Here is a 13,404-nt window from a genome sequence, read left to right as displayed (position 1 = left end):
GAAATTCTTGATAATTGAATACAATTTTACGGGAACATAATATTAACTTCATAAGAACTTCCCACAGATTGAGGCTCAAAGTTCCAGTCTGTGTTGTGCTCATAGTTATCCCGTACCGTGGAAGGTAAATAGATATTTGGTGTCGCTTTACTAGCATACATATATGGCTAAACAGATTTCGCTGCTTCATTGAAGATCATGTAAAATCGTAAACAACAATCGTAATGTGTTCCGTTTAGTTTTAACAGACAGTGCGTGGCTATTTGTAGCTTAATTATCTCCATCTCCTTTCCCGAACCGTTTAACAGGATCTTGATTGATGTACGGATCTTAAAAAAAACATTTGTAACCCATAAACACTCCCAAACTAACGCTGACGACATTTGCAAAACGGGACTGTTAAAAGATGTTATTTTATATCCCACCATCTACTACCCTTTATACCAGGGAAGTCGCTTCTTGTTGACGCGCTGAGAGTACCCGTCTATGGATTTAATTTGGATGGAGGAATCAAGGCAGGAGACTAAATTGAGTTCCTTGGATGGAGGTAGTCTTATGAACTCAGAGAAATTTGTTTGTGAAACTAACAAAACTGTTTGCTGTAACAGCTGAGAATGGGACAGCAGTAATTTTTTGCTGAAACAGAAAACATTTTCTGCTGTTTTCAAATTATAAAATGTTAAAAAAGCTCAAATATTTCACATATTTTTCAAAAATCTCTATATTCTATTTTATCTCCAAATTTAAGAAACATATAACGTTCAATTCGGTTTTATACAATTTGATTGTTTTTGAACGAACTTAAATGACAGCTGATAATATAACTTCTACTATTATAAAAATCCTCTGAAATAAAAAATTAACGCCTAATATTGGCATTTAGTTTTGATATATATAAAATTGTTGTTGAGAAGCTCAAACTTTTGGTAGCTTTATCAAAAGTCTAAAATTATAATTTCTCTGGGAAATACAGGAGCGGCTGTCGGATCGTACTATCGCCATACGTGAAAGCTTCGATCCATGTGAATTCGAGACTGGTTACACTCAGAGTGAATTTTTGTTTAAAAAAAAAGCAAAATTGTTTCCTGTATCTGCAGCTGTTTCTGCTGCTTTCAAATGATTAAAGGTGGAAAAAAGCTCAAAAATGTCATAAATATTTAAGAAATTTGTATATTCCATCGTATCTTTCAATTTTCTACAATTTGCTAGTTTTATTTTACGAATTTAAATAACAAGACTAAAAAGTTACTACGAGTTACTCGTATTTATGTTTTTAAACAAAAAATTAACGGCTAAAATTGGGATTTTTTTTTATTATTTTTGTTTTTTTTTTTTTTTATTTTTTATTAATATATAGCCAATGCCTCAATTGTTGTTTAGAAATTTTAATGTTTTTTATGTCTGTATTCAAAAGTTTACTTTTTTTTATTTTATATGAGCAGACAGTGTTTGCTGATAACAGCAGACTAAGTTCTATGATTGTAGGCTTCTGGATAGGTTTAGTGTCACTCGGGCGAAAGTCGTTGCGATCCTGAAGTCTCTGAGGAAAAGTTGTAGGTTGAAAAGAGGTTGCAGATATTTATCCGTCCTATGCCACTATGGCCATATAGCAAAGTGGCATGGGGCTGATTAAAATCTGCACCCTCTTTTCAAACTACAACTTTTCCATGCCATGTGAGTTCGAGAGTGGTTAGGAGATGCAAAGATTTTCTTCGAAACATTGAGAAGGTTGTGTGGTCCGATGAACACCAATCGTGCTACTGAAAAAGTGAATCAGTTAAGTGTGGGTTTGTGCTGTGAGTTGCAAGGTAGTCGAGGCCCTGTGGCTGAATTTTTCGCGTGAAAGGACGTCACTTATGCTCCCGATAAGGATCTTATTCTCTTCAGGATCTTAGTCCTCTTTTAAGTATGGACTACCGCCTGGTTTCCTCGGTTTTTGTCTTGTGTGTTGGTTTTCTCTTCCATTCTTTTTCCTTCTAGTGGAACGTTTTATCTGTAGTTTACGTCATATGTTTTCTTTTATAACTGCAAATTTGACACAAACTTTGAAGAAAATAATAACTTTTTGTTTATCAGGGGCTATGCCTATTTAAATTAGAAGAAATCTATTTAGATTTACTACTACTGCTACATTTCCCATGAACATTCCATTAAGGAAAAGGTGATATTTCTCTCAATCTCTCATATATATATATATATATATATATATATATATATATTGAGTGCAGTCCGATTAATGTTTTTGTTCAATGATATGTGGCCACCTTTTTATTGCCGAATCCGAACGGCGTAACGCATAGCGTCATCCCTTGGTAGAGAAGTTTTAACATGGCGGGAAACCTTACAAATGTAGCCAGCATTAGGAAGGAGATGACCACCGCTGAAAATATTGTTGATGTTCGCGCCGGGATTTGAACCCATGCTAACCTCTGCGCCACGGTGGTCCCCAAGATGTATGTATTATCATCCCATTTGAACTAATATTGCAAGTCAGGTCCGGTACTGCCGAGATAGAGCTATACAACGTGTACATACCGCCGGTTGGTAACTGTGTCCCTATTAATGGCCAAGCCTACAACCCCGACATAAGTGGGTTACTTTCTGGCTATAATCGCCTGGTTCTAGGGGACTTTAATTCGCATCGCATTTCATGGCATTCATACCCAGAATCAGCGAGCTGAATCTGGAAATAAACAGGGTAGTCAACGAACATAGGCGGAATTGGTGGCTGGAACACTTGGAGCAATGTAACTTAGGCACCGGTGCAGGCAAACTGTGGGCCACTGTTAAGTCTCTCTCGAACCCCGGTAGACGGGACGATAGGACCTCAGTCACTTTTGGCGAGATAACCGTGACTGATCCGAAGAGATGCGCCAGGTTGTTCAACCGTCAATTTATTGTGCATCTCGAGAGAGACAGGGCAAGGAGGAGAGCCATTCGCCATATTCGTGGTCTCCGAGTCGATGAACAGCCATCACAATTTACCGTGGGCGAAGTTACGAATGTCATCCGTGGCGCCAAATCTTCAAAGGCGTTGGGCCCCGAAGGAATCTCTACATTGATGCTGAAGAATCTGGATTTACCTGAAGTTGAGTACTTTACTACGATCCTCAACTTGTATTTGAACACTCCTATAGTTCCCAATGTCTAGAAAATGGGTATAGTGATCCCGCTACTGAAGCTTGGAAAGGACCCGAGTTTGGGGGAGTCGTACAGAACTATCTCCCCTCTCTCACACCAGTAGCAAAGACGTTTGAGGCATTACTACTCCCGAGCCTCGTAGGAGAATTTACATTCGCCGAGTATCAACATGAATTTCGAAGACTGCATAGCACAATAACTGCTTTGCATGCCATCACCGCACACATTTACCGTGGCTTTATTTAGCCCATGCCATGTGATAGGACCGTCCTCGTGGCACTGGACCTATTGAAGTCATTCGACACGGTCAGCCATGCCAAATTATTGGAGGACATCGCCAACACGTCCCTCCAGCCAGGTCTGAAGCGCTGGGTCGCGAATTATCTGTGTGGTCGCCAGTCATTTGTGGAATTTAGGGATAATAAGTCGAAGCACCGTAGAGTGAAACAGGGAATTCCCCAAAGTGGGGTGATATCTCCGGCACTGCTCAACCTCTACCTATCCTCCATTTTAACTCACTTAAGATTGAAAGAAAAGATGAATTATAAAAAATCGATGAAATATATATATTACATTTTTGAACTTTTTTAACTTTTACCATTTGCAAACAGCAAAAAATGTTTGCTATTCAGCAAAAAATTGTCTCTTGTTCATTTAAAGAAGGTTTGGGAGCGTGATGTATTTAATCTAGGAACTTTATAAACGATAATTTGTGGTAGAATTGTCCAAACAGTAGTAGTAAGGGGACAAAAAGTTGTGACATTTGCTACCTTCATTGATGTTTACATTTCAAGTTATTAATGTTTACATGGATTCTCTTCTGCAATTGCAGCTTTGTGTTCGCGGTCTAGTGCATGTATTCAAATATCTGGAGACTCAAGCCACCAAAGATGAAAAAGGTTCACGGGCAGGTGGAAACTATGATGGTTACACCACCCTCAGGCGGGCCCCACGCAATGCAGGCGGAAATATTGCCGATACCCATCGTATTGGAAGGCATCACGTAGATTCCGGTTACAGTACATGTGATGGCATTGACAAAAGATGGTCACATGATATGCCTAGTAAGGATGATTTTCAAAGGTAATGAAAAGAAACTATATATGGTGTTTTTTTTTCTTTTAAAGTAAAATCAAAAATGGATTCTCCAAAACTAATGACGCCAACCACACCTCCACTCGGGAAGGCAACTCTGGTAACCGCAGATCTCATGGATGCATCACTAACATCCAGCACAAGTACAATTGTCGATGAATCGCTTAGTGTGACGGCTGCTGTTGTCAAACCTCTAAATATGGAAAGTCATTCAGCGGAATGCTCTCCGACCAAGGGAAAAGATGACAACAGCTTCACAAGTATGCAACATCAGCACCTTAATTACAGCAGCACCAATCTTTCGTGTTCAAGTCATGGGTCGTCACCAGACTTGGAGGATGGCATGATAGACCATCAGGAACAGCAACCATTGTCACAACAAAGTTTCAAAATTGATGATAAAGTCAACAAAAATCTGGGGAATGTTCAGACGTATAGGTAAAACAGCATCTATTTTGCCAACAGCTGGAGGATTGGTTTACGACAAGCTCCTTTTCTATTTCCAGAGAATACAAAGAGGCTTTGAAACAACAAAGAAGCCAGGAGGTGTACAAAATAAAAGAACAGAAGACCGCATTTGAGGCGAGTGATCATCAGCCACAGCAACCATCAAATAGCGTTGTTGTGTCTTCAAATACGCCCTCTCCGGCCAACGAAGAAATGGAAATCCGCCTCAATGGTAATACGCAAAGCGTTCTTGTGCCAAAATCCATAATGAAAAACAGTGCCAACAATACGAATGGTCTCAACACAACCACCACCATAACGAATGGCGAAGACATCGTAGTCATACCAAAGAAACCCATACAAAAAGTTATACCCTCTAGAAATACTGAGCTAATGGGGTCGGCAAAAAATGATTTATCGGCCACCACGTCAAATACAAATGGCGATTGTATTGGCTATGTAAAGCCAAGTAGTCCTATGAAATTGGTCAATGGTAGCTCAAATGGCAGTAGCACTGCTGGCATCGCGGTGGGAATATTGACGAATAACAACAAATTTACCACATCGAACGCAGGAGGATGTGCTAACCCCAACAGCAAATTGGTGGCAACAGGAAAGGCCCATCGGTATGTATTGCAGTAAATTGGTTGTTTAAGAAGGCCCAAGACAAATGCGCAATTAACTCTCTTGCAGAACTGTTACATGGAATCATGACATACCGCCTGAAAAGCTTAGTTTTACCATGCGCCGTGAGTTTGATCGCCAAAGAGAGGAAATCGAATTAATGACCCAGCTGCGAAGTGTATGTATATTCAACATATATACGGATGTTCGAATAGTCTAACAAGCCCACATTGGCTTATTTCAGATTATTGAAACACGTTTAAAGATGACGCTGCCCGAGGATATAGCCTCGGCATTGACTGACGGTGTAATTTTATGTCATTTGGCTAATTATGTGCGACCCCGATCGGTTGCCAGCATCCACGTGCCATCTCCAGGAGTAGTGAGTTGTTTTAATTCATTGTCGTTATACCATATTTTGTTAACACCTTTAAATGGACCATTATTTTCCAGTCGAAATTAACCATGGCCCGTTGTCGTCGCAATGTGGACAATTTTTTGGAAGCCTGCCGTAAAATCGGTGTAGATGAGGTGAGTACCCATAATTCCTTATCAATCGCAATTCATTTTGTCAATAATATGTCCCCCTAACAAAAATCTAACATATCATGCCTGGCAGTTGGGCAACTACATGGAATGGCTTTAGTTTTTCTTTGTTTGGAATCAATAACAGTTGTTCTATCCGATTGACACTTTGTAGTTTGAAATTCCAATTGCTACCACCTTTAGTGTGAACAAATCAAATGTAGTTGTGTTGTTCCTAATCCATTTACAATATTTGTTTTTAAGACATTTTAAGAAGGCCAATTTATCAATTAAAAATTAATTGCAATAAGCATTAAGTTGTTCGTCTCCAAGACCTTATAATCGAATGCTTAATCCCGTACTTATTCTGAAATGCGCCAATGAACTTTTATGGCTGCTTATATCAAAACGCTTTTGCTTTTTGGTCTATCAATGTAGACCGTTGTGCCCGATATGGAATATTATACACACCTATCAGCCAGTCTTCACAGAAACGGAATCTTGTGGACGCTTTATCACCGCCAGTTTTGTGAATCTATCTGTAGGGTAATATATAATCTAAATCCGCGAATCTAAACAACAACAATTTTAATTGTGGAAATGTCAAATAGCCGTTAGGAAACAACTGCAAGTAAATAGTTCGAGGTCTTTACTGTACGAATTTCTCAGTTTAGGTGGCCAATACGTTATACCGGCCGATCGTTTTATATAGGGGCTATTATGGACCGTTTTATCGGATAAGAGTTGCGCCCTCTGGGTTCTCAATAGGTCATATCGTGAGATATGACCCACATGCGGTTCCAACCGACCATCATGAATGAGGGAATGTATGTGAACAATTTACAGCGGCTAGCTTTACATGTTCGTTAGCCTTCTTTAGACTAACAGAATGACTGACATGTACAAATTGGCCAAGAATGTAATGGCGAACAACAATTTAAATACTTTATTGGGTCTCAGGTCAATATTGTGATTTGTTAAAAAGTGGAGAGACTATAAAGAACTTTTTTTCGCCCGATATGCAGAATTTGTGAGTATATCGGATATTTTCAAAATCATTTCAGTTATTTGAATCTCCTAGAGAAGAAGAAAGAATGAATGAATGAATGTTGCACCTTATATATGCGGTCAAATTATTTAAATGAAAATTGCATATTCAGTTAAAATAATTCAAAACATAAGAAAAATTAGAATAAAAACGTAACTGGTTGAAATGCATTGTTGATGTTTGTGAGCCAAAGACAATTGATGCCGGAGAAAAGGCAGCCATTTCAAACAATGAAATCACTCAGAGAAAAATAGAAGCGATATTGGCGCATGAAGAGATAATGGGAATGGAATGGATCAATCCAATGGCAGCCGCTTGTATGTACCGGATTGACCCAATGAATTCCTTCATCGGCAAGGGCTGCCGCCTCAGTGTACCACACACTGCTACTACAACTACAACAACATGGAAAAAATATTAAGGCATGAAGAGATATTGATCCAACGGCTGCAAAAATTAGCTTGTGGTAGCCAAATTTAAAAATGCAATATGCCATTTCCATGTGGATTTTAGTTTGACGCTGCAAATTATCAGGCTATGTAGGTCCGGCAGACGAGAAGTTGTCTGTAATCGTGTTGTCCGTAATCAAATCCATCTGTTGTCTGGCAATTGTTTTTCAGCAGTCAATTACATCCTTCATTTTCTGGAGATATTCATTCTCATGGTCACTAGCTCGACCCACTCTGCCTTGGGCCTTCTCTATTATCCCTATTATTACTAAGCACATGGTTTTATACTAACCTTCATCATCTTTCCAGCCATAAAATTGGTCTTAATAGCTGCAGATTCATAGCTCCCACATAGAAACATGTACCGACTAATTAAGACATATTAAACTAAAACAAGCGCATTTCACAACTGAATCCCATGGTAGCCGGTTCATCGGCAAGGCCTGCCGCCTCTGTGCACGTGTTTGTATTTTTTCCTCATGGGAGATACACATCCCGGAGTGCCTTCTCCGCACGCTTCTGGTTCGTGCCGGGACTGAAAAGAACCTCGAACCCTGGTTCTGTTCGATTTGCCAGAACTGCCTCCATCATCGGTCGGTGTCGGTGGGGTGTAACCGGTGCATGGAGTCGGTACATTTCCAACCTCCCTTTGGCCTCACAACACTACGGGAGTATAGTCATACTGAATATGTTGCAAGGTGCTGTGCGAACATAGCCAGCAGTGGGTCACAAGTGTCGTCGTCGGACTAGGTGACCCCAACGACCTCACCCGTGCGCCAATATACGCAACAGCAGCATCCCAGCCCCAATATTGCCAAGCCAGTGGGAAGTGTATCATTTTTACAATTGAACTGCAACGGTCTCCGAGGCAATATCAATGAGATTGTGGATTTTATGAGTCGGAAGAACATCTTGGAACGCAGCGATCCAGGAGACAAAGCTGACCAACATCTTCAGCTTGCACAGTTGTCACGGATACACGGTTTATGAGGATGCCCCCACTAGGATTACGAGGAGGTGCAGCAGCTCGCCAGACATTTCCATTGTATCCTCTGTTCTCCTGAGTGACCGTCATCTCTTTGGGGTCAGACCACCTCCCCATATTTCTCACCATCGACCGACCACACGACTTCATAACCTCTGAGCGCCAGACGTTTATCAATCAGAAGAAGACCGATTGGGTTTTCTTCAGATAGTACACCAATCGCCGCTTTAGTGAACTGCCACCCCCCTCGGATACATTAAAGCAGCAGCCGCTCGCTTTATATCAGCCGGTCGAATACCCCAAGTGGGTCACAATTTCCCGTCACAGGCAATGATATTTGCATATCAGCGAGCTGAATCTGGAAATAAACCTGGAAGTACCTTACTACGATCCTCAACCTGTCTTTGAACACTCTTATAGTTCCCAATGTCTGGAAAATTTGCAGAGTGATCCCGCTACTGGAGCCTGGAAAGGACCTGAGTTTGGGGGAGTCGTACAGACCGATCTCCCTTCTCTCATCCAGTAGAAAAGACGCTTGACGCATTGCTTCTCCCGAGCCTCGTAGGAGAATTTCCATTCGCCGAGCATCAACATGGATTTCGAAGACTGCTTTGCATGCTATCACCGCAGACATTTGTCGTGGCTTCAATCAGACCAGGCCATGTAATAGGACTGTCCTCGTGGCACTGGACCTATCGAAATCATTCGACACGGTTAACCAATGCAAACTATTTAAAGACATCACCAACACGTACATCCAGGCAGGCCTGAAACGCTGGGTCGCGAATTATCCTTGTGGTCGCCAGTCATTTGTGGAATTTAGGGATTAGAAGTCGAAGCACCGAAGAGTGAAACAAGGAGTTCCCCAAGGTGGGGTGATATCTCCGGCACTGTATAACCTCTACCTATCCTCCATCGTACTATATGTGGACGATGGTACGACCATCCTATCAGGCTCTTACACATTCTCCCCACATGCCACCGCAATTTGCGATAAAGTTAAAAATAGGAACAAGGTCCTCAGGTCACTTGCCGGCAGCACTTGGGGTGCAGACAAAGAAACCTTGTTGACCAGGTACAAATCAATTGGCCGGTTTGTGTTAAGTTATGCAGCGTCAGTGAGGTCTCGTCAGCTTTGTGACACGCAGTGGAATAATATTCAGATCTATCAGAATGCTGCCCTCTGAACTGCGACGTGCTGTCTCCTCAGTTCTCATGTGAACCGCCTCCATCAGGAGACAAAGATCTTACCAGTGCGAAGACATATCTACATGCTGTCAAAGCTATCACACGATACACGTCACCAGTTTAACTGCCCAGCCTGACAGAGTTCCTGGGTCTTGATACTCAGTAGAATCAAACAGACGAATGATAGAACACAACAAACTGCTACAACAGGAACGACAATAACGAAACTTTGTTGACCACGTACAAGTTAGTTATGCGCCACGCAGTAGAATAATATTCAGATTCGTCAGAATGGCGCTGTTCGAACTGCGACGGGCTGTCTCCTCAGTTCTCTTGTGAGCCAGCTCCACCAGGAGACAAAGATCTTACCAGTGCGAAGACGTAACTACATGCTGTCTAAGCAATACCTTTTGGGCTGTTGTTGCTGGACCCATCCAAATCATCATCTTGCGGATAGGTATCCATCGTCCAGAAGCCTTAAGGTGGATCTAAATGATCTAGAGCGTGAAGTTCAGCGCTACAAGAGAGAACCTCTGGATCAACCGGGTCTAGACAACATTCATGCAGACACGGTAGCAGATGCGTTGAATACCTATAGGGTGAATGTGGTCCTTGGAAAACGACCGCCTCCCATTGCACCTGAAGACAATGACTTCCTTTTTTAAATGTTTTGCCTGTTAGGGCGAAGATAATCAAATTTCACAATTTTTGTTTGTTTCTCTTTCGAGACGAGCTCAATGATCGGTGATTTTCTTTTGCACCGGCAAACCAGAGTCGTTCTGGCTCATTTACGATGCGGCAGATGCAGCCGCCTCAACTCCTACATAGCAAATATTGATGCCGACGTGCAGGATGTATGTCCCGACTGTGGCCTGGGACCACACGATACACGTCACCTGTTTAACTGCCCTGCCAGACCCATTCGACTCAGACCCAGATCCTTCTGGACGCACCCCACTTTAGCCGCAGAGTTCCTGGATCTGGATATTCTGCAGAATCAAACAGACGAAAGATATAACACAACATTCTGCTACAACAACAACCGATCTTCGCTGAATTTTGTTCTCAAAAATTTCACTGAATAATTTGGGTTTTTAGTGCAATTTATATGTACATGATATTCATCGTGTTAAATATTTAATTAAAATATATATTCTCCATTTTGATCGAATACCTTTTCTATCCTGGCCCAATCCTGGTAACTGACCAAATCACAACCATTAATGCGATGAAGCAAATTTCGTTCTATAAGAACATGAGGAACTCAAATGCCATGCGTCGAAAATATTCCACCTACACGTTTCATGAGCGGGAGAACGGCCGCGTTAAACGAATTCGGCATCTACCAACGACTTTATTTTATCCACATCAGCTGTAAAACGGTTTGCCACCGATTTTGGCTAACAAATTCGGTCGCCACATCTTCTCCGTGCACATCGTATGATTTTCGCTCTGCTTGAACGTCAATTTTACTCTTTTGATAGTAAAACATCAAATATTCTGTTTTCGATTTCTATCTTTGATAGGGCACCAAACAAAAAACTATTTCAAATCCTTTCTTCTCTCATATTAATGAGTGCTGTCCGATTCAAGTTGAACTCAGTGATAGAGAACATCCTTTTGATTGTCGATAAACCTTATATTCACAGTGGCCTAGAGTATCAAATGGTCGGCTTTGCTAGACTTTAGGTTGGTTTGTTTTTGGAGAGCACAGATTTCGATGTTATTTGGAATAATGCGTTGTATCAGACCCTTCCATACCTGAGTCAAGTAAGTAAAGAACAAGTATTGTATGTGTCAAGTATGGTACTTTTCGGTATGACTTACATATTTATCTCGCGATTATACTCTTGTTAGGTGCAGCGGCCCCAATGACACTTAGCTCCAGACTTTAATATCAATTTCGTATTCTGCTCTTAAATACCTTTCATTTATGTCCCATATTGTGCCGGTTGGTATAGACCGCAAAATATGGATACCCTTAGTTTTCTTTTTAGGCCATATTAAAAGGACCCTAATTATCAATTTCATACAAAAAATCCTCTCGGATTTTTAGAATTTGTCTTTGAGTAGAATTTTTGGTAAAAAGCCTGCTGGAGAAAATGGTAAATTCTATCGTCTGCTTGTTGTATATGGTCCCAATGAATCCTTTTTGGCAAAAAGTAAAAAATATGTGGAAACTATATTTATGATTATCTCATATCATATCTCAAAAATGAGAGACTCAAAAATTGTTTTTGAAAATGTGAACAAGCTCCCATTTGGGCTGGGCTGAAAATGAATTGTTGATTTAAAAAATGTCAACCTACTTTGCGCCAAAAATTAGGTATAACGCAACTCACTGTTTCAAAATTCAGCGAAAATTGTTAAAAAGTAAACCATTTATGGCTTTAAGACCGTAAATCGGGAGAGCGGCGTATATGGCAGCTGTATCCACTTATGATTCGATCTGAACCATACTCTGCACTGACGACGAAACGCCTAACACAGCTCTCAGTGCCAAATTTCAATGAAATCGGGTAATAAATTCGGCCTTTATGAGCATTAAACCTTACCTCGGGACATCGGTCTATTGTGTATACGGGCTATATCGATATGTTGCCAATCAAATTTCACTGAGTTGTCTTAGGACTCTAGACATCGGTTTCGAATATGGTTCAGATCGGGAGATATCTTGATTTAGCCCCCATATAGACCGATCTCCCGATGTAAGGTCAACACTATTTTCGCATAGCTCCCATAAAAATTGAATCACAATAGTGTGGTAGCCAAACTTTAAAATTCAATATGCCATTTCCATTTGGATTTAAGCTTGACGCTAAAAATTATCAGGTTATTAACTATAGGCCCGACAGACGGGAGGTTAGAGGGCGACACTACGATGCTGATTACAACATAAGCCACGCTGCGACCGTATGCCGAAGTTGTGTTGTCTGTGATCAAATCAATCTGTTATTTGGCTATTTCTTTCAGAAATCAATAAAATCCTTCAATCCTTCCGGTGATATTCATTCTCATGGTCATTACCTCAACTTACTTCCCTTTCGGAGAAATAATGTAAACATAATTCATTGACCAACCATGATACGCAGTCATAATATATTTTTTGAGTATAAAAGCTAACATTTTGCCTACATTTCGTAGAGATTTGGGAAGTATGATTCTAAAGTGATTTAAATAGGTTCCAAAAATTAGATATGTCAGGTCATATTTAGCATTTAAGAATCACTTTAACAATGTGATAATTTGTAACCCATCTTATTGTAACTCTTCATTTCTGTTATGATTCTTGTTCATCTACAAAAACTTTTTTGATAATAGAATTTCAAGCAAAAGATCGATTTTAATTTTCTGAAGATCACAAGCTGTCAAGTTTAACATAGCGTAGCACACACTGTTTTGTAGCACAGAGCTGTCGGAATCACGTTTCTGACATATTTTGTCCTCTACTACAAACCATTAGAAGATTCAAAAATTGAAATTTCTGGTTCGTAGGTAAGGTTAGGTTAGGTTGAAAAGAGGGTGCAGATATTAACCCGCCCATGCCACTATGGACATACACCTAAACCAGCTTGTTCGGCTTGTTGTGCACTCTAAAAACTATAAAGAAACCTCTAAAAAGAAAATTTTAATTGAGGAATTCCGTGGTACTTACAAAATCCTTAATTGTTTTCAATACCACTCCCCTAAGTTGGTTCATGTCTGGTATTGTGTCCCCACCTGTTAGACGCGAAAGCCGGGCAATGACAAAGCAAATGCTCCAACGTCTCATCGTCTTCCCCACATGCCCCACACATGCCCCACACATGCTATCACTTGCCGCACCGATTTTACATAAATGAGCTCGTAGTACTATGTGTCCCGTTATGATACCAATAGCTATACTGACCTCCTTATTTTCT

General features: G+C 40.6%; 1 protein-coding gene across 3 annotated transcripts in view; it reads left to right on the top strand.

The window, feature by feature from the left end:
- LOC106095581 (leucine-rich repeat and calponin homology domain-containing protein) overlaps positions 1-13,404 on the top strand; it is a 114,218-nt gene that overhangs the window by 65,280 nt on the left and 35,534 nt on the right. Inside the window, exons 4-10 of one of the 3 annotated variants that reach the window (XM_013262818.2) lie at positions 3,974-4,205; positions 4,269-4,674; positions 4,743-5,309; positions 5,377-5,485; positions 5,552-5,689; positions 5,761-5,838; positions 7,639-10,660. In XM_013262818.2, coding sequence (XP_013118272.1) covers positions 3,974-4,205; positions 4,269-4,674; positions 4,743-5,309; positions 5,377-5,485; positions 5,552-5,689; positions 5,761-5,838; positions 7,639-7,644 — 1,536 coding nt within the window. In that variant the 3' untranslated portion in view covers positions 7,645-10,660. Of the gene's footprint in view, positions 1-3,973; positions 4,206-4,268; positions 4,675-4,742; positions 5,310-5,376; positions 5,486-5,551; positions 5,690-5,760; positions 5,839-5,926; positions 5,991-7,638; positions 10,661-13,404 lie in introns of those variants that run through there. The other 2 variants (XM_059364243.1, XM_059364242.1) reach the window with 2 other exon arrangements.

This window comes from Stomoxys calcitrans, chromosome 3 (assembly GCF_963082655.1).
Source record: "Stomoxys calcitrans chromosome 3, idStoCalc2.1, whole genome shotgun sequence".
Taxonomy (NCBI): Eukaryota; Metazoa; Arthropoda; class Insecta; order Diptera; family Muscidae; genus Stomoxys; species Stomoxys calcitrans.
Note: the sequence above shows the minus strand (reverse complement) of the source record. Positions and strands in the feature narration are given on the sequence as shown.